Source organism: Chiroxiphia lanceolata, chromosome 9, assembly GCF_009829145.1.
Source record: "Chiroxiphia lanceolata isolate bChiLan1 chromosome 9, bChiLan1.pri, whole genome shotgun sequence".
Classification (NCBI taxonomy): Eukaryota; Metazoa; Chordata; class Aves; order Passeriformes; family Pipridae; genus Chiroxiphia; species Chiroxiphia lanceolata.
The window spans coordinates 25,440,831-25,463,245 of record NC_045645.1 but is presented as its reverse complement, the minus strand read 5'-3'; the positions used below and the strand labels follow the sequence as shown (position 1 = coordinate 25,463,245).

The following is a 22,415-nucleotide window of genomic DNA, read 5'->3' as shown; positions in this document are numbered from 1 at the left end:
CCTGCTTGTCTGTGCAGTGGGTGGGCAGCTCCCGGCTGGGGTGGCTCAGCACTGTGTCAGCAGGGTCTGGCTGCTGCTGCCTCGCTCCTCCTGGGTCCAGAGGGTCCCTGACAGCCCCTGCCTGCTCCTGGGTGAGCCCCAGCTTTACTGCCCCAGATCTTCTTGCCCTGCCCACCCTCTGGCTCACCAAACCCCTTATGCATAGAGTGAATCTCACTTTTTACAGCCATCACATATTTTTCCAAAATAAAGCGTGGGAATGATACAAAAGCCAAGTTCTTCATTATGTTGTATATGTAAATACACAGTGCTACACTTAAGACAACAGTGTGTTAGGAGGACAGCAGTGGAGTGAAGCGCATTGCTGACAATTCCTGAAGGTGACCATCTGAAAAGTGTCCCACTGTGTTCTCTGTCCTTTCTTTTTCCAACATGTGGTGTATTTCTGTCAGAAGCTGCTTCTCAAATGTGGCATTTTCCTACCCAAGGCTTTACGGTTTCCCCCTAGGAAAAGAGGCTTGGAAAGACAAGGTGCAAGGCAGCAGTGGTGCTGGGCAGTGTTTATTGGGCCAGGACCCTACACAGCCCCTGGGGGACGTGGTTGCTGCTGCCCTGAATGCCAGGGCAGGGGGGGAGAAAAAGCCTCCTAGAAAATTTCTACAATAAATAGATAAAGCAGCGTGTTTTGGACTGCTGTGGGCAGAGCTGCTGGCCCAGCACGGCCTGCAAAGTCGAAGCACGTGGCCGGGAGGGGCTGGGTGCACCTAGAGGCCACCCGGCTGCAGGATGCTCTGCCAGCACTCCTCACCCCTGCTCTCTTGGCTGCTTTCTTTTCCCCAATAAAACAAGGCTTGTGCAATGAGTGTCTGTATTCCCTGCTGCTTCTGATCCTGCTGGCTGATTTTTGGAGGTGGCTGAGCTCCAGGCTGCCCCTGGGCACTGCTGGTGTGGGATGCAGTGAGTTTGTGGGCTCTCCGCACGGGAGCTCTGCAGAGCTGGAGCCTGGAGACAGGATTCCCGACCTTGCAAGAGGGGATCGCTGCTCACAACCAGGGAAAGTGTGTATTTTTAGGCTGACCCTCCTGCCCAGCCCTCACCCTGCCTGGGCCCTCCCTGCTCCAAATTTGGGGTGCCCAGGCTGGGTAGCTCAGGGCTGGGTGCTGCAGTGACCCAACTGAAACCCACCGAGGCTGGGGAGCAGTTTCTCTGACTCCCCCAGGCTCTGGAGAAGCACTTCATTTCTCTCTGCTGCACTTGAGTGCAGGGGGGTGTTGCTGGAAGGTGCCAGCAGAGACATAGGCGGCCCCTCCCTCACCCGGGGCTGTCCAAGGCCGGTGCTCCCGGCCGTGCCGGGGGGAGCTGGGGAGCAAAGCAAGATGCCAAGGCACACATGGGGGGGTCACAGGGGCTGAGCCGGTGCATTCCCAGCCCCGGCTCAGGCCTGGGAGAGGCGCACGGGGTAGGTGACCATGTTGAAGCTGTCCCAGGCAAAGAGCTGCCGCTCGGAGGGGTTGTAGTCCAGCATGCTGAGGTAGCGAAAGCGGTTCTCGAAGGGAATGCTGAGGGCCCGGCTGGCGCCCGTGGCCGTGTCGTAGGCGAAGTTGATGGTGGCATTGGGGGCCGAGTAGCTGCTGACGGTGTAGAGGGTGCCGCAGATGAGGAAGGAGTTGGCCACCCCCCGCTTGCGGATGTTGGTCTCCCAGGTCCGGCGGATCTCCAGCGTCTCAGGGTCCAGCTTGGAGAGGACGATGGCCCCCCGGGCACTCTCGGTGCTGTAGATCACCCAGAGCCCCGTCTCGTCCACCGCCAGGTCGATGTCGGTGTAGCCGCCCCAGGCGTAGGGGTACTGCCCGTGGTAGCCGGCGCCAGGGATCTCCCTCTCGGCCGTCACGGTCTCTCCCCGCAGGTCGTAGCGGGCCACGGAGCGGGAATGGCGGGGCTGGAAGAAGAGCCCGCCGCGGTAGACGACGGCCCCCGTGCTCTCCAGGGGCCGCGGCAGGATGTGCACCTTGGCGGGGTAGCCCCGGGCCAGCTGCTCGGCCTCCTCGTACTGGAAGAGCTGCCGCACCTCGGTGCCCACCGCGTCCACGCGCCACGTGGTGTCCCGCGTGAAGGGGGGCACGGGCTCGGGATCCTTCATCCACACGCCGTACTTCCCGGCGATGGAGTCCGCCCGGCCGAACACCACGGGCTCTCCCACCCACACGAGCTGTCCGCAGCCTGCTCAGGACAGGACGGGAGAGAGGGGGGTCACCGCGGGCCCCTCGGCGGGGCCGGGCGGTACCCGGAGCTGGGGGGTGGGGGGTACCTGAGTCCGCGCCCCCCGGGCGGCCGAGCGCCGTCTCCTCCAGCAGCCGGGACACGGGAACCTCCGTCCGCTCCGACTGCAGCTCCTGGAAGGTGAGGGGCTGCGGATCCCAGCGCGGCGCTGCAGTTTGATCAGCACAGTGTGAGCAGGGGCTGGGCCAGCCCCCGGCACTGCCCTGCCTGCCCCCGTCGCCCTCAGGGCTCCGTGCCCGACCGCTGCGTCCCGGAATGCTCGGTCAGGAGCCTGGTGCCCCCTCCCACTGCAGCAGGGCACATCTGTTGCCCCCCCCCCCTCCAAGAGTGTGGTTTAATTTTCCTTCGGTGAAACTCCTAAACTTCCCCAGACTAGCGCCCCGTGTCCCCGCTCTGCTCGAGGGCAGGTGATGGGATGGGAAGGCTCTGGCTGACAGCGCTGCTTTAGTGAGGGGAAGGGGGTGTGGTACGAGGGGCTGCGACCCCCCGGTAGGGCTGAGCCCACCAGGGTCCCCAAGAGTGGGGCACAGCAGTGGGTGCCCCACATGGGGGGCTGCAAAGGGAGTTGCCCAGCGCCCGTGGGGAGGCCCTGGAGCGAGCCGGTGGCACGGCCGCCCGGGGGTCCCGGCCCCGGCACTTACCCTTGCCGGGAGCGCGCAGGGTGTCACGGCTGGGCCCGTCCCTGCCGGGGGGGCAGCGGGCGGCCCGCAGCCGGGTGATCTCCTGGGCGCTGCTCTCCAGCCGCCTGCCCAGCTCCTCTTTCTCCCGCTCCAGCCGCCCCTTCTCCTCCTCCAGCCGGGCCTTGGCCCGCAGCAGATCCCCGTACGCAGTCTCCAGCCGGGCGGCCGCGGCCACTTGCTGGGGCTCCCGAGCCCCCCCGGGCCCCGAGCCCCCCATTGCCCGCTCCCGGCTCTCCAGCCGGCTCAGGCGGGCGGCGAGCGCGGCCAGCTCTGCCCGCAGCTCGGGCACGCCGCCGGCAGCCTCAGGGCAGGCGGCCTCGACGGGGCTGGCCACCGTGAAGGAGTAGGTGCAGTGCCCGGCGCCGTCGGGGGCGAGGTGCAGGAACGCGGTGTCGGCGCGGCCGCGCAGGGCCAGGGACCCCCAGATCAGCATCCACAACCCCAGCATGGCCCCGCCACTCTGCGCTCGCCGGGCACCGCCGCCCGCATTTATAGGGGAGAGGGTCGGGGCGGCGGGGGGCGGGCGAGCAGAAACCTTCCAGATGCCTGCGGCGGCACCGGCACTGCCCCCGCCGCCTACCCGGGGCCGCTGGCCGGGCTCGGCGGCCGCGGGGCCGTGTGCCAGGGGTGACGGCGGGGGCGAGGCGGACGGACCTGCCCTCGCCGCGGGCGGGGAGGATCCGCCGGGCCCGGATCCGAAGCCCGCGGGGGCCGCGCGGGGATGGGAACGGGAACGGGGCCGAAGGAGCCGGGCACGGCCCCGCCCCCTCCGCTCACACCCCCGCCCCCTCCCGGCGCGACCCCGCCCCGTTCCAGCAAGCTCCGCCCCCTTTCAGACCCCGCCTCTTTCCCTCGCCCCGCCCATGCATCAGTAGCTCGGCGCTCGGCGCGGCGGGCGGAGCGCCGAGGTGGTCGATGTGACAGTGGCCCCTCCGCCGCACCGGCCATTTCCCGCCGGCCCGGCCCGGAGCCGAGCGCGGTCACCGCTCCACTCCACTCCTGTCCTGTCTTGTCCTGTTCTGTCCTGTCTGCTTCCCTCCTGTCCCTTCCTCTCCACCCGTCCGGGCCCGCCGGTGCGGGTGACCCGGCCGTTCCCCGCTGCCTCCTCCAAGCATCCCCAGCCCGGCCATGCCGCCCAAATTCAAGCGGCACCTGAACGACGACGAGGTGACGGGCTCGGTGAAGAGCGAGCGGGTGAGTGCCGCCCCTGCGCGGTCGCGGCGGGCGGGTGCTGCCCGCGGGGTGCCCGGGCCGGTGCCCCGGTGCGGGTCCCTGGGCCGGGGTCCCTGTGCTGCCGCAGCCCTTCGGGGCCCGGAGCCCGAACCGCTGTGACAGCGGCGTTCAGTCAGTGAGGGGCTGTGCGAGCATCACAGCCGACCTGTGGGTTGTAAAATCAGCCACTTCAGGGGGAAAGGCTGCCCTGAGAACCTGTTGTAGTTCCTTTGCTCCATGTCTATGGCTGTGAGGCCCCGCTGTGCTCCGGTCTCCTGCCGCTCTGCAGGGCTTGGCATGGGCATGTCCTGGCTCTTGTGTCTCGTAGCTGGCCAGGGAACTCGTGTGTAGTCGCCCTGTGCTTTACAGCTGAGTTCTTCCCCTGGTGCCAAGGTCCTCTGACGTTTCAGGCAGTGGATACGGGTCACAGTGGTGCAGTTGCCTGTGTTAGACAAAGCGGGTTTAACCTGATGTGTTTGTCCTGGGGTCACACTGTGCTAAAACTCAGTTTAGACTGTGGTCTTAAGTGCTGCTGCAGCTCACAACAGCTGTCAGTGAGATGAGGATCCCGAGTTCCCAGAGCACTTTGCTCATCCTTGTGGGAAGCAACAGCTGGAACTATTGTGTGGTCTCACGGGTTGCTTAAGTTGATTGAGGAAATGTGGCAAGGATGGAAATGTAGGGGAGCTTTGAAATAAGATCATCAGGCTTGCAGGTGGGGGCCTGTATTTGTGCACAGGGGAAGCAGCAGCTGTTGGTACCTCAAGGACCACTGCTGTGTCCCTGGGCCCATGCCTTCAGTGTGGCATTTCCCCCTATTGACTATTTCTGACCCTGAGCAGATGTTTCAGGGAGCCCTGAGCTCAGTTTGTAAAACCTGTGCTGCCCTGATAGGAGAAACAAATTCTAGTAAATGTCTTTGTCCGAAACTGTCAGGCTTCAGTGGGATTGCTCTTAAAAACCAGCCTTTGGACCATCTAGTGGGATCAGCAAATCTGAGCAGAGGAGCTGTCAGACCCCTCTGCTTCCCTGCCCGGGGACCCCAGTGTGTTTCTTTGTGCTTACACCTGCTCCTATCAGATGGCTGGAGAAACCATGTCCTCCAAAGCCAGCGTGGATCTGACTTCCCGCATGGGTGGGATGGTGCAGAGTGGCTGTGGGCGACGCTGGTGTTTTTGGTAGCAGGGCTGGGGACTGTCCCTTGAGCAGAGAGAGCCTTCCTGCAGGCAGAGGATGCTGATTGCATCCTAAGAGCTGGAAATGTATGTGACATGGTGGTTGCTTATTGTTTTTAATGTGTTTGCAGAGGAACCTGTTGGAGGAAGACTCAGATGAAGAGGAAGACTTTTTCTTGTGAGTTCCTGAACGGTTGGTGTAGGGAATGCAATGTCCTGCCTGCCTGCAGCTCTGGGACTGGGAATCAAAACCTTTGATTACTGATCTCCCAGAGCCTTGGCACTGAGTATGAATTAAGTCTTAATAGGTGTGACCTTTTGTAAGGTGGGGTGTCCCACGCATCCTCAGACATGGGAGGGACTCATGGGAGCTATGAAAACAATCCTTCATCCACAAGGCGTTGGTTCTCTCTTGTGTATCTTTTGAGTCTCATTTAAAAACATGTTTTCATTGTATCCTCCATCCTGACTGATCTTTTCTGCCTGCAGGAGGGGGCCTTCTGGACCCAGGTTTGGACCCAGGAATGACAAGATCAGGCAGTAAGTTGTTGTTCCTCAGTGTCACCCAGATAATAATTTATTCTAGTGCTATGAGCCCCTGCTGCTATCTTACCAAACTATTTCTGAGTAGTTCTTAGCAGGAACGTTCCTTGCACCTGCTTTCTTCTAATTGTTATGTCCTACCCTAAGTGCCCACAGCTGAAGGAAATGTGAGATTTGATGCAAGGTGTCAAGAAGTTGAGCACTGACAGAGACAAAGGGATAAGATTATATCACAGTAGTTTAGTGGAGTTTCTGAAGCCCTTGCTGGGTTCTGGTGGTGAGCTGTTCCATGCTTTTGTGAGGCTCTTTTTCTAGAGCCCTGAATTTTAGCCTTCACTAGTACAACTTTTTATTGGTTTGTGGCTTTTTTCCTTCATCCTGTAACATGCTCCTCAACATTTCAGGAAAGCAGTTGGGCAGGAACACATCAGCACTGTGTTTTTTTGGGCAGCAGCTGGTCCTCTGGCCTCTTCCCCAGATAAAAACCTGATAGAGGTGACCTGGAGATGAGCAGTGACTCAGTGGAGTCAAGGCAGCTGGAAAACAGGAAACCATTACAGGAGGAGGATTAGGGCAAGAAGAAAGGAGTGAACATTCTGGATCCTCCTCCCATGGAGTCATTTCATGGATGATGCTTGTTCAGGACTCCAGTTTTCCCTGCCCTTTCCTGTGAGGGATGTGGTGGTGGTACTTAATTAAAAGTGGGAGGATACTCTCAGCCTCCTGGTTTGTGTTGCCTTGTTTCCTTTGCTGGTCTCTGTGGAGCCAGAACAGAGCTCTGTGTGGGGCCTTATGACTGGGCTGTTCAGACTGGGTCTTGTTTGCAGCCTGAGTGTGGCTCTTCGTGAGGGATGTTTTCCATGCCAGGAAGATGCCAGTGCAGCTCTGGGATGACTCACTGCCAGTGTCAGCATCAGGCAGTGCCTGTCTGTGTGCCTGCTTGCCACGTTACCTGCAGGGGCGAAGGGCACTCGAGATACATGACAGGCAGTGGGAAGGTCACTGTGCCCTGAGTTTTCAGGGGTCTGTCTTCCCTCCTGCGTGTGAGGAGACTGTTGCTAGAGGTGAACTGATCCTTAGAATAAGCCAGAGTGGATAAAGCTTGCCTTCTAGGGCACAGCCAGGCTGACTGGGAGTAAATGAAGTAGAGAGGGGATAATGTCTGCCCCTTCATCCTCCTCTGCTGGACAGGAATTGCAGTATCTTCTGCCTTCCCTGAGTGGTGGGGAAAAACAGGAGTTCTTCTCTTGCCACAGTCTTGGCCTGGCAGGCAGGAGTGTGGGCTTAGGTAGAGGATGGCACTGCACCTGTGGAGGGGAAAGAAAATGAAAGAGATGTTCAACCAGGAACTGGTGGGTCCAGAGGTGTGGTGTGACTCATGCCCAACACCCCTGAGATTTGCCCGCTGCCAGAGATTGCTTGGATAGTGGACTTGGAATGGAATATGTCCCTTGGGGTAGCAAGTGGCTATGTCTATCCAGTATCTAGAACATCTGTTATAGAACAGTGTTTATTTTCTGCTCTCATCAACGCTGACTGCTTTGTTTAATAAGCACTTGTGCCATGCACTCATCACTTCTCGTCATGGAGCTCATTATTACGTTTCTGATCTTGTGCCGATGAATCGATGCCTGGTCTCTTAGTGAGCCAGTTTGCTCTGGTTTCAACAGAGAAAGGGTTGGGCAGCTGCTGAAAAACTGTAAGCAGAAGACATTTTAAGGAGGAATTTGAGCATTTGGAGAGCTGAGGCATAGCTGGGCAAAGCTAGAGAGGCCGTAGCTGTACAGGGCTGGAGGATCGAGGTGTGAACACAGGCGTGAAAGGAAACTGGATGGAGGATTGGGGAGAGGAAAAAGTGATGGGAGCAAAGGTGTGGAACATGTTGAATGTGAGGGTCAAGGTGGGAAATTTTTCCTAGTTGTCCTTGGCAGTAAAGGGTCTTGAGTCAGGGTGGAATTTGGTGGCAGAGACCCTCAAGGCTGGCTCAGCTGTGGGGAACACTGGAAACTTCGGAGGGGAAAGTGGTGAATTACAGTCGGCAACAGTGGCAGGAGGAAGTGTCAGTCCCCTCCATGCTGTGTTTTGTCCTGATGTGTCTGGAAGCTGCTTGGTTAGGGTGGACTCTCCTCTGGTAACTGAGAGGCCACATGGGGTCCCTTGGGCTCCCTCTGAGACCTCCCATCCCCGGGGTGGGCTGGAACTGAAAGGCAGCTTTTATCCTTTTCCCCAAAGTTAGGAAGAAAAGGTAAGGGAAAGCTGAACTCCTTTCTTTGCCTTTCCTGAATGTGTGTGAGAGCTCTTAGTGCCTTTTCAGGGGAAAGTGGCCTGTTCATCTTCCACCTGCATTTCTTTTATTTAGAACAATAGCATCTAATCAGAGGCCATCTTTTCAAAAGCACCACTAAAATCACCCCTTTTTCTGCACTGCTTGACTTGTTTCATTGCTGATGTTTGTGCTCTCTGGAGACTGTACTGTTGGATTCAGGTTCCTGCTGGTGCTGGTGATGAGGCTCAGCACACTGCTGAGGTATCCCAGGAGCCAGGTCTTGGTCCCTGTGATTCCCTCGTTGTTCTGCTGGGGGTGACCAGCGTCCCTGGCCCCAGGGCTCGGCTTTAGTGGCTCTGTCTTTCTGCAGGCCCTGAAGAAGGGGAGAGTTTGAGGAATGGTTTGAAGGCAAGAGTTGACAGCAGCTTCCCAGGGCCTGGCTGTTCATGGGAGGTGGCTGGTTGTGCAGTGGGCCCCAGCCACAGTGCAGGCTTTCATCTGGAGGTGATACCGAGACCATGTTTACGGGAATCATTGTTGGAAATAATCCTTTCCATGACTGAAAGGCTTCAGGGAAGCACAGACTGCTGTTTTCCTCACAGCTGGGACGAAGCAGCAACTTAAAGCCAGGGATTTGTGGAATGGTTCAGTGCTGATACACTGTTGCTGAGCTGTGGCTCAGGCAGTTCTGTGCAGTGCTGGCCTCCTGCCTTTGTACCTTCCATCTGCCCTGGCTCTCCATCCTGTTCCCTCTTCCCTGGGTTACTGCCACAACGAGGGGCGTTTGGGAGTCATTTGCACCAAAACACACAGCACTATTAATATGGCTGGGGTGGAAAACAGAAGTGTGTCATGCTGGCTGTAAACAGCCAGCCTGGAGACAAGCAGGAGCCTTGGGCAGCACATCCTGTGGCGTGTGCATGGCCTGTTCGTGGCATCTGGAGGATGCAGTAGCACTGTTGTCAGCCCAACACCCTGACCAGCCCAGGGAGTTTTCAGTACCTAACCAGTATGGGCAAAATGGAAAGGCATATTCCTCCCACTCTGGTACAGCAAAGCACAAGAAAAGAGGAGTCTAAACCAAGCTAAGCACTGTTGGGTCTCCCTGTTGCTTTGACAGTTTGCTGTCCTTGTTAAAAGCATCATGTTTGCAGTTACTAGTAGGAAGGAGGGTCATGGGAGACATTTTATGCTTTTGTCTTTCTCCCTTTCCTGGCAGGTATTTATTCTATTTTATTTCTCTTGGAAATCTGCCTGGAGTGAAGCACATGAAGTGTATGTGTCAAAAGCCAGTAACTCCCCGACAGGAAATACGTTTTGAATTAGAGGATTCATTCCCTCTTGCCAAATAAAGCAAGAAAATATTTTCTTCTTGATTCTTCTTGAGTTTCCAGCCTCAAGCATGCCAAACTAGTGGGAATTTTTGAATTTGTTCTAAAACTGCTGGGCTCATGCATAGGCTGGGCATCTTTCAGCTCCCTCCTGTTTTTTGTTTTGTTGTTTTTTCCCAGGGTTCTCTTTTACATCAGATGCCAAAAGGTATTGATTGGGCTGCTCAAATGCATCTGTGTGCCATGAAAGTTCAAGACCTCAACATTTGTGGGAGTTTATAAGCCTTGATTTCTCTGTGCCTCCGTTCTCCACTTGTGAAATGTTTTGTTCTCTTGGGGACAGTTAACAGCCAGCCTAGGGTTCGGGAAGGTAGCAAAGGCTCTTGGTGTTTTGGCAGCAGCTCAAGTGAGAAGGGAGGGGATGCTGAGGTGCAGCTTGGGCAGTAAGGGTCTGTGCTCCATAGGTCTTTCCCAAATGCTGGCATGCGCCACAGCAGCTTGAAGTCAGGTACCTGCCCGCTTTGCCTCCAACACTTTGGGGTGTCCCAGGACTGCAGCAGCATCTCTCCAGGCTCTGACCTGTACTGGCAAGGATACAGGTGGTGTTGCATTGCTCTGCACATTCCTGGATGCACCATAACCTTGTGTGCTCCCACTTGTTAGTTGTACCAGGATAACTTGGTTACAAATCTGTTGTAGGAGGAAATCTCTACTTTCAAGCCAGTAAATGATTTTAGAAACATTTACATACTGCAAATGTAGACTTCTGCCTGTGAAGCCGATGTTTAAGGCGTCAGAGGTTTTGCCAAGTTGGCTCATCTGGGGTAGCAGATGTTTCTGCTTTTCCTCTCTCACCCCAAGCTGGAGCTGCGTTGCTGGCGACTCCGAGCTGGGAGTTGTGCTGAGGTAAGGAAACCCCTTTGCAGAACAGGCCTCCTCCTCACCTGCTGTCCCAAGGATGGGCCAGGGGGCTGCGTGGGATGGACCCTTTGCTCCACAGGGCACTGCCACGTGTTTCCCAGACAGCATCAGGCTGTGCCACTCACCTCATACCTTGTAAAACAAATCGTGGCTCAGAACAGGCTCCTGGGCACGGGGTAGGTTCCTGCTGAGAGGTGTTTAGGGATTATCTGTGCCTTTCCCCCCCAGATAAGGAACTCCATCGCTGTGGAAGGCGGGAGCTGCCGCCACACGGTGTAGGTGGGTTCAAGGGAGATGCTGCTCCCACGGACTCTGTGATGCAGCACAGGGAAGGCAGGTTCCTTTCTGGTGCTGTCCTAAACAAAGCAAATTTTTATGTGTGCTGCTGTAGTCCAGCATGTGCCATATGAAGTCTGTTGACTCAGAAAGTGGCTTCAGAGGGGTTGCCTGGGCCGCAGTGCAGTGGTGCTACAGAGCTCGACCTGAAAGGCTAAGATGGGAAACCCCATCATATTCAAAAATCTGGAGCTCTTCCTAGAGCTTTCTGGGGAGAAAACAGCCTTTTAATGATTTTTCTTGCCTGCTTTTGGAACAGTAGATAAATGTGAGCAAGGCATGTGCTTTTCCATTGTGACCACTATTGCTTGTTGCAGCTGCTCCTCGTCGGCACAAGTGTGTGCTCAGTAAGAGGCAGGCAGCTGGGAGGGAGGCAGGAGAAATGGGTCAGTGTGAACCTATGCCTCTAATTAATTAATTAGAAGCATGGGGGCTAGGACAGAGCTCTTTTCCTGGTTCTGCAGTGCCCCATTGACTGGCCTTGGGCCAGTTGCTCCCAGTCTGTCTTGGCTGCAGTTTCCCAGGCCATGGGGGAGGATCTGCTGTTCCTGTGATTCCAAGTGCTCTGAGCTTAGGGTAAGGTGGAGAGCTGCTGAAGTGGCCTATTTGTGCTGCATATTTAGGTACTGCTGGATGCATTTCAATATGTTTAAAGTGCTTAAATGTTTTTAATCGAGGCAACCTAAGCCATCAAACCTAAGATTGCTGCAGAGTGAGTGGCCTGGAGCTATTTCTGTTTTGTTGCCCTGTGTGTAGTGTTGCCTCCAAGATCCTGCTGTTGCCATTGACTTCTTGGGAACAGTATGTCTCAAACAATGTATTGTATCCCCAGGGCCTCAAGGAAATTCTTATTTCTATCTCCAGGAAAATAAAAGTGTGTTAGCTCCAAAATACAAACCAGAATGTAGCAGTATTTTTCCACCAGGAAAATTCTTCTCTCTTGCCAGTGTGGTTTTTTTTTTCCTGGAGTGAATAAATACATTTTTAATAACCCTCCGGGTGTGATTTAGGCTACTGTTCACTGAAGTGACTACCCACAGAGTTGCATAACCTGTGAGAAGATGAATTATAGCTTGGTTTAGTTCATGTCAGCCATTCCTTTGCTGTCCACTTGATGCCTCTGACAGAGTGGGTTTACTTTAGTAATTCAGTTTCCAGAGAGGGGAGTGCACCTTGATTTGATTTCACCCCAAGTTATCGAGCAAAGGTGTGGTGTGAGGTTCTATGAAATGCAGAAAGATAAGGTGTGGGTTTTATACTTTTTTCCCCCTTTGTGAGCTCTTCTGCAGCAGAGCTGCCCACCAACAGCAATTAGTGCCTTTTCATACTGTGTGTTACAGAGGGTTACCCCTTCTGCTGACTTCCCAGTGTTCTCTCTGAGCTCCTTGTGTTCCCTGGCCCTTCCTGAGATTGCTGGAGACTCACCCCATGCCTCTGGCTTCCTCAGCATCCCACTGACCTCTCTCTGCTGTTGTGCCCTTTCGTTTTTGTGGGTGAGCTCTGGGCAGCTCTGAGCTGTGATGCTCAGCCTGTGGTGCTCAGTTCTGCCCCTCTGTGCTCTGCCCCAGTGTCCAGAACCAGGTGGACGAGGTCATCGACGTCATGCAGGAGAACATCACAAAGGTGATCGAGAGAGGCGAGCGGCTGGATGACCTGCAGGATAAATCAGGTGCGATCCCAAATGCAGCTCTGCTGGCCTGTTCCCCACCTCTTTGCCTGGTTGCTGGGCCAGGTTACCTGGTTCAGTTCAGAAAGCACCTAATGACAGACCTGGGCTTGTATTGCTGTCCTTCTTGGGAGTGGTGTTTCCCAGCCTTGGGCTGCAGATCAGACTTTCTGCCAACATTCTTTCCACCTTCACCTTCTGCTGCTCTGTGCAGAGGTGTTAGTTTGGGGGCATCTGTGTGCTGTGATCTAGTAGGTCCTTCAAGCAAAGGTAGATTGGTCTGTCTGCTGGCACTGTCCACTGGCTTGCAGAGCAAATTCCGTACGACCTGTCCTGTGTGTGCTCTGGTGAAGGGCGTCACACTGGCACCTGCTGGGGCTTTGGTGAATCACTCTGTGGTTGGGTCTTTTCCCCTAACACCGAGTTTATTGCATAAAACTCAGTGGAGTTAGGAGGAGTGGGTGCTCTGACTGTGTGTGCACCACTGAATCACCTCTTTCCTTTCCTTTACTAGACAGTTTATCAGACAATGCAGCAGCTTTTAGCAAAAGAGCCAAGCACCTCCGGAGACAGATGTGGTGGCGAGACTGTAAGGTGAGCAAGAATGGGAGCAGGCAGGGGTGGGCCTGTGGAAGAGTGGTTACCTGCCTGCTCCTGGGAGGGGATGGAGAAGCTCTGCTTTCCAGCTGAAAAGATGCTGGAAGGCAAAGGCACCCTTTTGGGTCAAAGCAGGTGCCCCAGGCACCCTGTGTAACATGCCTGTGTGCTCCCCTTGCAGATGAAGGCGATCATAGCGATGGTGGTGGTTATTCTCCTGCTCGTGATCATTGGTGAGTAGCTCCAGATCACCCCAGCCATGTCTGGCATTGAAATATTCATGGTGCTCCATGCTGGGACACCATGGTGCTCTTGTCCCTGGGGGAGTGCACCTGAGCCACTCCATCAGGCCCCACTCTGCCTTAAGCCATCCTAAGTGGTGTCTGTAGGCCACTCTGTGCCCCTTCTCTGCAAGGCTCAAACTGAGTCCTGCTGACTCTGACCAGACAAAGCCAGCACTGCCCTGCCAACCTTGTATTGATCCAGGCTTGGCACTGACTGATGCCAAGGCTGGTGGGAGGAAATGGAAAAGTTTCAGACCAAAGCAATGTCTTCCAAAGGCATCTCCACATGTATCAGCCATCTTGCAATGAGCCTGCTGTCTATAAACGCTCTTCCCCTAAGCTGCTTAATTTTCATCAAGTAGCTGTTTTGGCTTTGCCATTGGTCCCTTCCCCTGCCCTCTGCCCTTCCTGGAGCTCCCCAGAGCTGAGATGTCACTGGTTTTCTTACCAAACAGCTAATAATGACCAGAGTGTCTTTCTTCCAGCAGAAGTAATTCATCCCTCTGCAGAATGATGTGCTCCAGGGATCCAGGCAGCCCAGCATGGCCCTTCTGGGCCACTGGGTCTGGAGGGTTTTCCTCCCACTGAAGTGGCCGGGGGCAGCTCTGCAACTGTCCATGTTCCTTCAGCAAAGCCCTCACGGCCTGTTGTCCTTGTGACACACAGCCTGCAGCAAGAGAGAGGCAGAGCTGGCAGCAGGGTGGAGAGAGAGAGACTGATGGAAAATCCCATCTGGTTTAATTTTGGGAAGCTGGAAGGAGATGAAGGTGGCAGGATATGTTGTCTAGTGTGTGTGCAGGCAGCAGATTGCTTTAGCTTGAGGTTGGGAACACACTTCTGCTCGCAGCTGCTCAGTGTTTGTCTCTACAGAAACGGGGTGGGGAGCTCCCTGGCAGGGCCGGGTGTTGCACACGACGGTGTGTGGTGAGAGCTCGTTCCTTTGTGTTTTCCAGTACCCGTAGTCCTGAAGTACCGTTCCTGACGGGGCAGCTGGAGGCTTCGCTGGAGCAGCCTCTGGGATGTCCAAACTGCTGTGTAATTTAAGTGAGATATCTGTATATAGCTTTGAAGTTGTTTTTCTCCCGGGAGCAAGGAGCAGGAGGAGGTGGCAAGAGGCCAGTTCTAACGGAGCGTTTTAGGAACTGCCAAACAGCCCTTTTCCGGTCGAGTACCTGTTCCTCCCGTCAGACTTATTTTTTATAACAGAAGATTCAGATCCCAAATCGCCTGTTTTGGGGAGCTCTGGGTCTCTGGTTTGGAGCTGGCTACTTGCCACTACAATCTATCTGTATATATGGTTGAGTTGTAATATTAATAATAATACTGTTCAAGAAGCTCCCTGCTGTGGAAGGCAGAGGGGACTCTGTCCTTTAATCAGAGAAAAAGAGGGGATAAATGTCTGAAGAGAAACATATCAATATATTACAGGAAACTGGCTCTTCTGTGGAGAACTGCAAGGGTGTTGTTTCTCTCGTGTTAAAAAAAAAAAAAGAAATTCGGTTTTACGATCCAGAAGACTTTCTGGTCCTGCCATGGGAATGCACAAGCTCAGTGTTTTCAGTATTGCTGCTTACAGCTGTGACTAAAGACATTCCAGTAAACCTATTTTTGACTGTACATGTGGAGTTTCTGCACGTCTGATAAAGTTTTGGAGGACATTCAGGGCTCTCCACGGCCGGGAGTCCCTGGGAATGGGCCATTTCTGTGTTTTCTTAACCAAAAGCAAGAAGTGTGTGTAGAGCCCAGCAATAAGCACCATTATGTACAGACACAGCAGGAGAAGAGCAACTCTCCTGAAACCAGCGCACAGGCAATGAGCTTACTTCATATTCAGAGCCCTTCCCTTGATGTTGTGGTCCCAGTCCCAGTGCCAGCCCATTTTGCTTCCTTGTGATCCAGTGTTATGGGGGTTGTTCTCAGACATGTGCTGGGATGCTTTGGGAGCTGTAGGGGTCCCTGTGCTGGGATAAAAAGGAGCTGAACTCCTCCATTCATGGGTGGGACTGTGGGGTTCTGGCTGTCTCCAGCCTTGGTCTCAGGTGTTGGTGGCATTTCTGTCAGCCCTTTATTTTTGGGACCCTTGTTCTTTCAAGCCCTGAGCCTGTGACTTTAGCTGAGCTAAGATCAAGCTCTCCTGGTTCTCTCTTTGCTCTTTTCTGATGAAAGAAGAGTTGTCCTGCTTAGCACATGTTTGAAATCATACTGGAGAGGGGAAATGGTGCCCCAGAGAATTCCCAGTGCTGTGTCCCAGCTCCTCTTCTGAACTTGCCCCCAGGACCTTGTACACAGTTTCCACCTGAGTTGTGGTGCTGCCCCATGCAGGGAATGGGATTAAGAGTGAGCACAGCAGGCTGGAGGGCTGGATGTGATTATAAGCTCTGTTTGCCCAGTGGAATATAAACAGGGCTTTTCCCCTCTGTGAGCCCTGATCTCTCCAGGTGGGAACCAGAAAGCCAAGCTGGGTTTTTCCTCCTGAAGTATAGGCTGGTTTTAAGATCATGCACCCAGTGGAAGAGACAAAAATCATCCTGCCTGTGCCTTTGGCTACTCTCTAAGTGCAAGGGATCAAGAACATGGATGAAGAAGGGACTGTGTCTGTCTCCAGGGGGCTGCAGATCTTGTTGAACTGTTGAGTACCACGTCCTGCCAACTGGGAAGTGAGTTAATTTACTCTGCTGCTGGAGAGTCCTGCCAGTGCCTCTGCCTTTCTCTCTCGGCCTTTGCTGCTGCCCCTGCCACCCACATCAGGACCTCGGTGCCTCAGGAGTGTGTGAGGACTCCAGATCTCTGCTGGCACCAGGTCTGGGCAAGAGAAGGGGTTTTGAAGTTCCTTGCTGAAGTCAAAGCGTGGCTTTAATACTGGGCTGAGGGCCTTGGAAAGTGGGTGCTGATGGGATGAAGTCTGGACCAAGCCCACTCCAGGCAGCCAAGTGCAGGCAGCAGGCTCTTGCTCAGGGAAAGATGGAATTCCTTGACTCTTTGCTAGAGAGATTTTGCAGCATTCAGCATTCCCAGGAGGCTGGGGTGCAAACTGTTGTACCTGAGATGCAGGGCAGGGAAAGCTGCCACAACCAAGGTCATCGTTGCACCTCCTTGAGTTGCCAGAACTGTGTTTTAGGTTCAAGTTACTCCATGCTGGGGTTGTCCTGAGCACAGACCTTCCCAAGGGACCAGCTCTGGCTGGGAGAGGCACCCCCAGCAGCAAACCAATGGTCCTGGTCAGAAGCTTCACAGTAACAGAACTTACTAAACAACTTTTATAGATTTTTTTTTTTTTTCCCCGAGGCTGGAAAGACCATTGGAAATGTCTGGTCTCAGGGTGGTACTGAGCAGTCCTCCTTGTGCTCCTCTGATACTGTTGGTCTTTATATTGCAGCCTGTGCTGTCCCACGCTGGACTGGTGGCAGGGAGAACTGCAGTGAGCAGAGAGAGTTGTTGTTTCCAGCAGTGTCTGCAAGCTTGGGGGTTGGTTTTCACTTGGAAGACGTTATGAAGGAGATTCTACAACAAAAACAACTCCTTCACCCAAGCGTTGGGTCTGTTTTATCCATTCCCTCGTAGTGCAGAAGACAGACTGTCAGCTGCTGTTTTCCACATGATTGCTTTTGTACAGGGAATGGCATCTTCTGGCTGTAGCTGTGCATTCCTCCTCCCAGGCTTGCAGGTGTGACCTGTGTGGTGAGACCCTGGGCTGCCCATGCCTGAGGGCAGGGGGGCTGCAGGGATGTGACACAGGTGGGGAGAGATCTCCTGTCTCTGGCAGCTGGGCAGCCCAGGGGGAAAGAAGTCCCTCCTGTGGAGTCCCCTTGCAAAGCAGGGGCTTTTGAGGGGGCTGGTGGTGAGGAGGGGCCTGGGTAGCACAGTGGGAGAGCTCACAGGACCCGGCTGCTGCTTGCCAGGGCACTGCTCCCCACCAGTGCTGGACTGCACTGACCTGGCCTCTGGGGCTCCATGCCGGCCCCACGGACACCTCTTGCCTCCCGAGTCCAGGTGGCCCTGCAGTTACCAGAGATGCAGCGCAGGGAAAGCTGCCTCAACCAAAGCCATCACTGCACTGCCATGAGGTGCCAGTGTCGGGTGTGGTTTGAGGCTCGAGTCACTCCGTACTGAGGTTGTCTTGAGCACAGACCTTCCCAAGGGACCCATTCTGGCTGTGAGAGGCACCACCAACAGCAAACGCAACAGCGACGGAACTTGATCGCTCCGACACACGAAACCAGATGTCAGCGCAGAGACGCGCCAGAGGTCGTGGGGGTGAACAGCAGCAGCGCTCGGCGCACAACGCACTGCCCGATTCCTCCAACGAACATGTGGTTCTACTTCAGGGAAAACAGGCACGGGGATCCTCCGGCCGCGGGTGCCAAACGCCAGGGCTGTAAACAAGGACCAGGACCTTGGGCGGGGAAGGTCGCCATGGCGACCCACACCGCCCTGCGCGCGCCTCTCGCGAGACCCTCCGGCCCGACCCCGTGCCCGCCCTCGGAGGGCTGGCAGTTCCCGCCTCGCACAGGTGAGCGCCGTTCCCATTGGCTGAGCTCTGCGGGGGCGCGGGGCGGACGCCTTTTCCATTGGCTGGGCGCTGAGGGGTGCGGCGCGGGCGCTGATTGGCGGTCGGGCGCGCGCTGCGGCCGCGCGCGGGGTCAGCATGGCGGCGCCCGCCCGGCGGAGCGTCGTGTTCGTGACCGGCAACGCCAAGAAGCTGGAGGAGGTGCGGGGGCTGCGGGACCGGGGCTGCGGGCGGGTTCACCTCCCTTCTCCCTCCCTGCTCCTTCTCTTCTCCCTCTGCAGGTCACGCAGATCCTCGGGGACTCCTCTCCCTACACGCTGGTGGCGAAGAAGATTGACCGTGAGTTGTAGGCGGGGCCGGGCGGGACGCGGCGGTTCGTCTCGTCCCGGCCGTCTCCTCATCACCGATCCCTGTGTCCGCAGTGCCCGAGTACCAGGGGGAGCCAGACGAGATCTCCGTGCAGAAGTGCCGTGAAGCCGCCCGGCAGGTCGCTCCTTTGCTCTTTCCCTTTTCCCGGAGGGACCCGAAACAGGGACGCTGGGGCATCCAAAACGACCCCGAGGGAAGCCAAAGGCACATCCAGCCTCGCCTGGCCTGGCCTGACCGCACTCCCATTGCCCCGGTTTGGGCCGGGCGATGGTGAATTCTCCCTGGTGACACGGTGTTTTGGCAGCCCCGCTGTGGCTCCTCTGGTCTCCTGTGTCCCTGGAGCAGCAGGAGGACGTGGCAGCTCCTTCAGTCCAGCCCTTGTGGCTGCAGGACACAGCATTTGCTGTCAGCTTGATCTTCCAGAGCTGTCTCTGGGATGGGTGTCTTAAAAGAACCAAATGAGAGCTGGGACTCAAGAGAAATGCAGGCTTGCCTCCAGGATATGGGCTTTCCCTTTCCTTGTCCTGCCATTCCCATCTCTCAGGAGGGTAGGGGGTGTTCACCTCAGCTTGTTTTCCTCCGTGTGAAACCTTCCCTACTGTTCCTCAGCCACTCTGGCCTGCCTGGAGAGAGCTTGGGTTGGATTGTGTCTGTCTGGTGTGTGTTGCCTTTAAGGTCAAAGTTGCATTTGAGGCCAAGTGGAAATGTGAGGATAGGACAGAGCAAGGAAATAGGTTTGGAGGCAGTGACTTTCCTCTAGGGTTAATGTTTCCTCCTCTTGGGCTTTTGCTGTAGGTTCAGGGACCTGTTATAGTAGAGGACACCTGCTTGTGCTTCAATGCCCTGGGGGGCCTTCCAGGACCCTACATGTAAGTAGGAGGGAAGTTGCTTTCTCTTTTGTGTGCCAGAGTTAGGAGCACAGGCTGGCAGGGTGGGCTCAGTGGAGGATTCTCTGTGTGCCAGGAGCAGTAGGGTCAGGGAGGTGATTCCTGGTCTGTGTCCTGATCTTCATTCTGCACCCCAGGGGCTGGACTTAACTCCTTGAGCCCTGCTGTAAGTCACGGAGCGAGATGAGACAGACAGACCTGGATTGTTGGCTCTGGCTCCCAACCTATGGTGCCTACAGTGGTAGTGAGCTTGGGAACCTGTCCACACAGTGGGGTCTGTGTAATGAAGGCACCAAGCCTTTCAGCAGGATTCTGGGATGAGTGTCTGTAGGTTCTCATAGGAACTGTTTAAATCCAGCAGATAAAAAAATTATTGCATTACAGTGGAACCTCTGCAGTGAAATACTGCCTCATCTCCTGGAATTAACTGTTAGTGTGATTAATTCTTCCAAACTATCTCTGCTGTGCTAAGCAGGCATAAAAGCTTTAGGTTACAGGATAGAATCATACAATATCCTGAGTTGGAAGGATCCACAAGGATCCTTGGGTCCAACTCCTGGCCCTGTGCCAGACAACTCCAGGAATCCCACCATGTGTCTGAGGGCCTTGTTCGAACACTTCTTGAACTCTGGCAGGCTTGAGGCTGTTACCAAGTCAGCACTATAGCTGGGTGTAAAATGTGAACAATTTGTGTTAAGAAATGTTTTTGGCATGGCTCAGGAGTGAGCACTGGGTTATTTACATAGACCCCAGGACTACTTTAAATTAAATACTCCACTGCTGTTTTCACTGTGTCCCATTCACTTTAAGAGCTAAGTCTGCCCTTGCTGGTAAGTAGTCCTGAGGTGATCTGAGCACATTGAAGAGGGATTCAAGGGACTATGAAAATGTAGGCAAATGTCTCAAGGATACCTGTATTTCTGAGAGATAATAGCGAAAATTAATCTTCCCTCTCTCCTTCCTCTTCAGAAAATGGTTCCTGGAGAAACTCAAGCCAGAAGGTACTGCTCTTGTGTTACTGCTCTGCCTGTAACTTGCTCCTTTTCCCCTGAAGTGGATCCCTGTCCATGCTGGGTTCTGCCCAGCCTGCCTGCCCACCACACTGCCTGTTTCCTGCCTGTCCAGCTCTGTCTCTTCACATTCTCTCCTTGAGTCTGTTCTGTGCCCTCCTTCCTGGGATGCTGTTTTCCCCAGCAGCTTTATCCCTGGATTCCCAGATTCCTACCTGGGCAGGCTGGTGGCAGGGCTTGTGGGAACTTCTTGGTTGTCATCAGTGTGACCTGACAGACCTGCTGCTCCCTGTGGCTTCAGTGCAAACCTCTCTCCACTAATGCTCCCCCTCCCCTCCTTGGTGTGCAGTGACTGCCTTGATCCCACAGTTCAGTGTTAATCCCATTAACATGAGCATTAATCACTCTAATCCAGAGTGGGCTTTGTCCTCTCCGGTGCTGCATTTTGGCTTCCTCTCCCAAAATTGTAGCAGGGCCCTGCAGCTCACACTGTGAGGTCTGAGGCTCTGGCTTCAGTCATAGGAGGGATCCCGCCAAGAGCATCCCTGTGCCTGAGCTTTGTCACCTCTTGTAGTTCTTCCTCTCCGCGGTGGCCGGGAATGCGGTGGGAATGCCGTGTGGAACGCTCCCTCGATCCGTCCCTAGGGGGTGTGTTGCACTCCGAGGGAGCGGCAGTAACGCCGGGATCTTCTCTCGTCTCTCTCAGGCCTGTACAAGCTGCTGGCTGGGTTTGAAGACAAGTCTGCCTACGCCCTCTGTACCTTCGCCTTCAGCAGTGGGAACCCCGAGGAGCCCGTGAGGCTGTTCAAGGGCCAGACCCACGTAGGTGGTGTGGCTGGGAAAGGGAACATGCTGAGGGAGGAGGGCTGGGATGTGATATGTGACAGCACTGGCTCTGCTGAGGACAATTTTAGTGGCCCCTGGGTCACTGAACACCCTCAGAGCTTCTCAGTGTTGGGAACAGGCTGAGGGAGAGAGAGGGTGGTGGTGCTGCAGTCCTGTCCCGAGTAGTATTTGCTGAGCTCTGCATGTTACCTTGGTCTCTTCAGCCCCTCATCTCCCTCTGACAGGGCTGTATTCGAGTGCAGTTGTTAGCTCTGTTATTTGGAGGGGCAAAGGCCCTGCCAACGTAGGGCAGTGTGAGTTTGGGGCTGCTGATTTTGTCACACCCCTGAGGGGTGCTGAGAAGAAGCAACAGCACCGTGCAGAGCCCGTGGGGGCTGCAGTGGGGTCTGTGGCTGTGTGCAGCCCCTCAGCCTGTGTTTGAAATGTGGCTGCAAGGGAATTGCTGTGAAACCACGGCTTAAGGGGCCTGTTTTTGCTTTCTCATGGCAGGGGCTGATCGTGGAGCCCAGAGGCCCTCGGGATTTTGGCTGGGATCCCTGCTTTCAGCCAGATGGCTACAACCAGACGTAAGTGGTGTTTACCTACAGCTCTTTATGTAGGGCAAGCCAGGGGTGAGGGTGTCAAGAGGAATTGGCTTGCAAGGAAGGGCACCAGGGAGTAAACTCCTCCTAGATCTGAACGTGGCGGGTTACAGGGAACCCCTGGATCGGGATGGGGGTCGTTGGCTCTGCCAGCGTGTCACTACAGATGCCTGCTGAGCCAAGCAGGGAGGCAGCGAGCAGAGGGGGAGCTCTTGGTGACCAGGGGACACATCCTGAAGTGTCTCTGCTGCTGAGACTTGTGTTTTCTGTGCCCTGCAGCTACGCTGAGCTGCCCAAGGCAGTGAAGAACTCCATCTCACACCGATACAGAGCACTGAGCGAGCTCTCTGCCTTCTTTCTTCAGAGCAACTCGACAGAGCGCCACTCCGGTCCCAGCTAGTGCCCCGAGCTGCGGGCACCCCGTGTCCACAGATCACAGAATTGTTAGGGCTGGAAGGGACCTCTGGAGATCATCCCCTCCAACCCCCCTGCATGTCCGTGTCACACACGGCCCCGGGAGAGCTTTGTTCTGCTGCGGGCTGCCATTAAAGCTGCTCCTTTAGAACCCATCGGTATTTCTTTCCGCCCTGTTTCTGTCGCTGCGGCAGCGCCGCGGGGCCCGGCGGGTCCGGGCTGTTGGAGCCGCACGTTTGTGCCTCTGGGGCGGCGCCGGCCCGCTCAGTCTCTGTCATCCTTTCTGCCGGGGGATTTTGAGCAGAGGGCCGAGACCGGGCCGGCCCAGGGAGCCGGGATCGGGATCGGGAACGGGAACGGGGCCGGGCGGGGGCGCGCCGGGGCCGCTGCGCGCTCCTGCAGCGCGCTCCCGCTGGCCAATGGGAAGCGGCCGGGGGAGAGACAGCCAATGGGCGGCGAGTCCATCGCTCTCGTGCGCGCGGCGGACCCGGAAGCGGTCAGAGCGGAGCC

The 22,415-nt window shown here is 55.6% G+C and overlaps 3 protein-coding genes across 3 annotated transcripts; 2 read left to right on the top strand and 1 right to left on the bottom strand.

The window, feature by feature from the left end:
• Positions 1–1,143: 1,143 nt before the first annotated feature.
• MYOC (myocilin) lies at positions 1,144–3,627 on the bottom strand. The gene is made up of 3 exons (XM_032696623.1): positions 2,922–3,627; positions 2,309–2,428; positions 1,144–2,220 (listed from the first exon to the last, which is right to left on the bottom strand). The coding sequence occupies exons 1-3, from the start codon at positions 3,406–3,408 to the stop codon at positions 1,436–1,438; spliced, it is 1,392 nt and encodes a 463-aa protein (XP_032552514.1). The 5' UTR covers positions 3,409–3,627; the 3' UTR covers positions 1,144–1,435.
• A 212-nt stretch (positions 3,628–3,839) lies between these two features.
• Positions 3,840–14,908, top strand: VAMP4 (vesicle associated membrane protein 4). The gene is made up of 7 exons (XM_032696624.1): positions 3,840–4,154; positions 5,479–5,525; positions 5,837–5,887; positions 12,313–12,413; positions 12,925–13,004; positions 13,189–13,240; positions 14,245–14,908. The coding sequence occupies exons 1-7, from the start codon at positions 4,089–4,091 to the stop codon at positions 14,271–14,273; spliced, it is 426 nt and encodes a 141-aa protein (XP_032552515.1). The 5' UTR covers positions 3,840–4,088; the 3' UTR covers positions 14,274–14,908.
• A 2,952-nt stretch (positions 14,909–17,860) lies between these two features.
• ITPA (inosine triphosphatase) lies at positions 17,861–22,060 on the top strand. The gene is made up of 8 exons (XM_032696376.1): positions 17,861–17,999; positions 18,080–18,137; positions 18,221–18,285; positions 18,963–19,036; positions 20,024–20,055; positions 20,771–20,886; positions 21,400–21,476; positions 21,771–22,060. Exons 1-8 carry the CDS (start codon positions 17,937–17,939, stop codon positions 21,889–21,891), a joined length of 606 nt encoding a protein of 201 aa, XP_032552267.1. The 5' UTR covers positions 17,861–17,936; the 3' UTR covers positions 21,892–22,060.
• Positions 22,061–22,415: the final 355 nt, after the last annotated feature.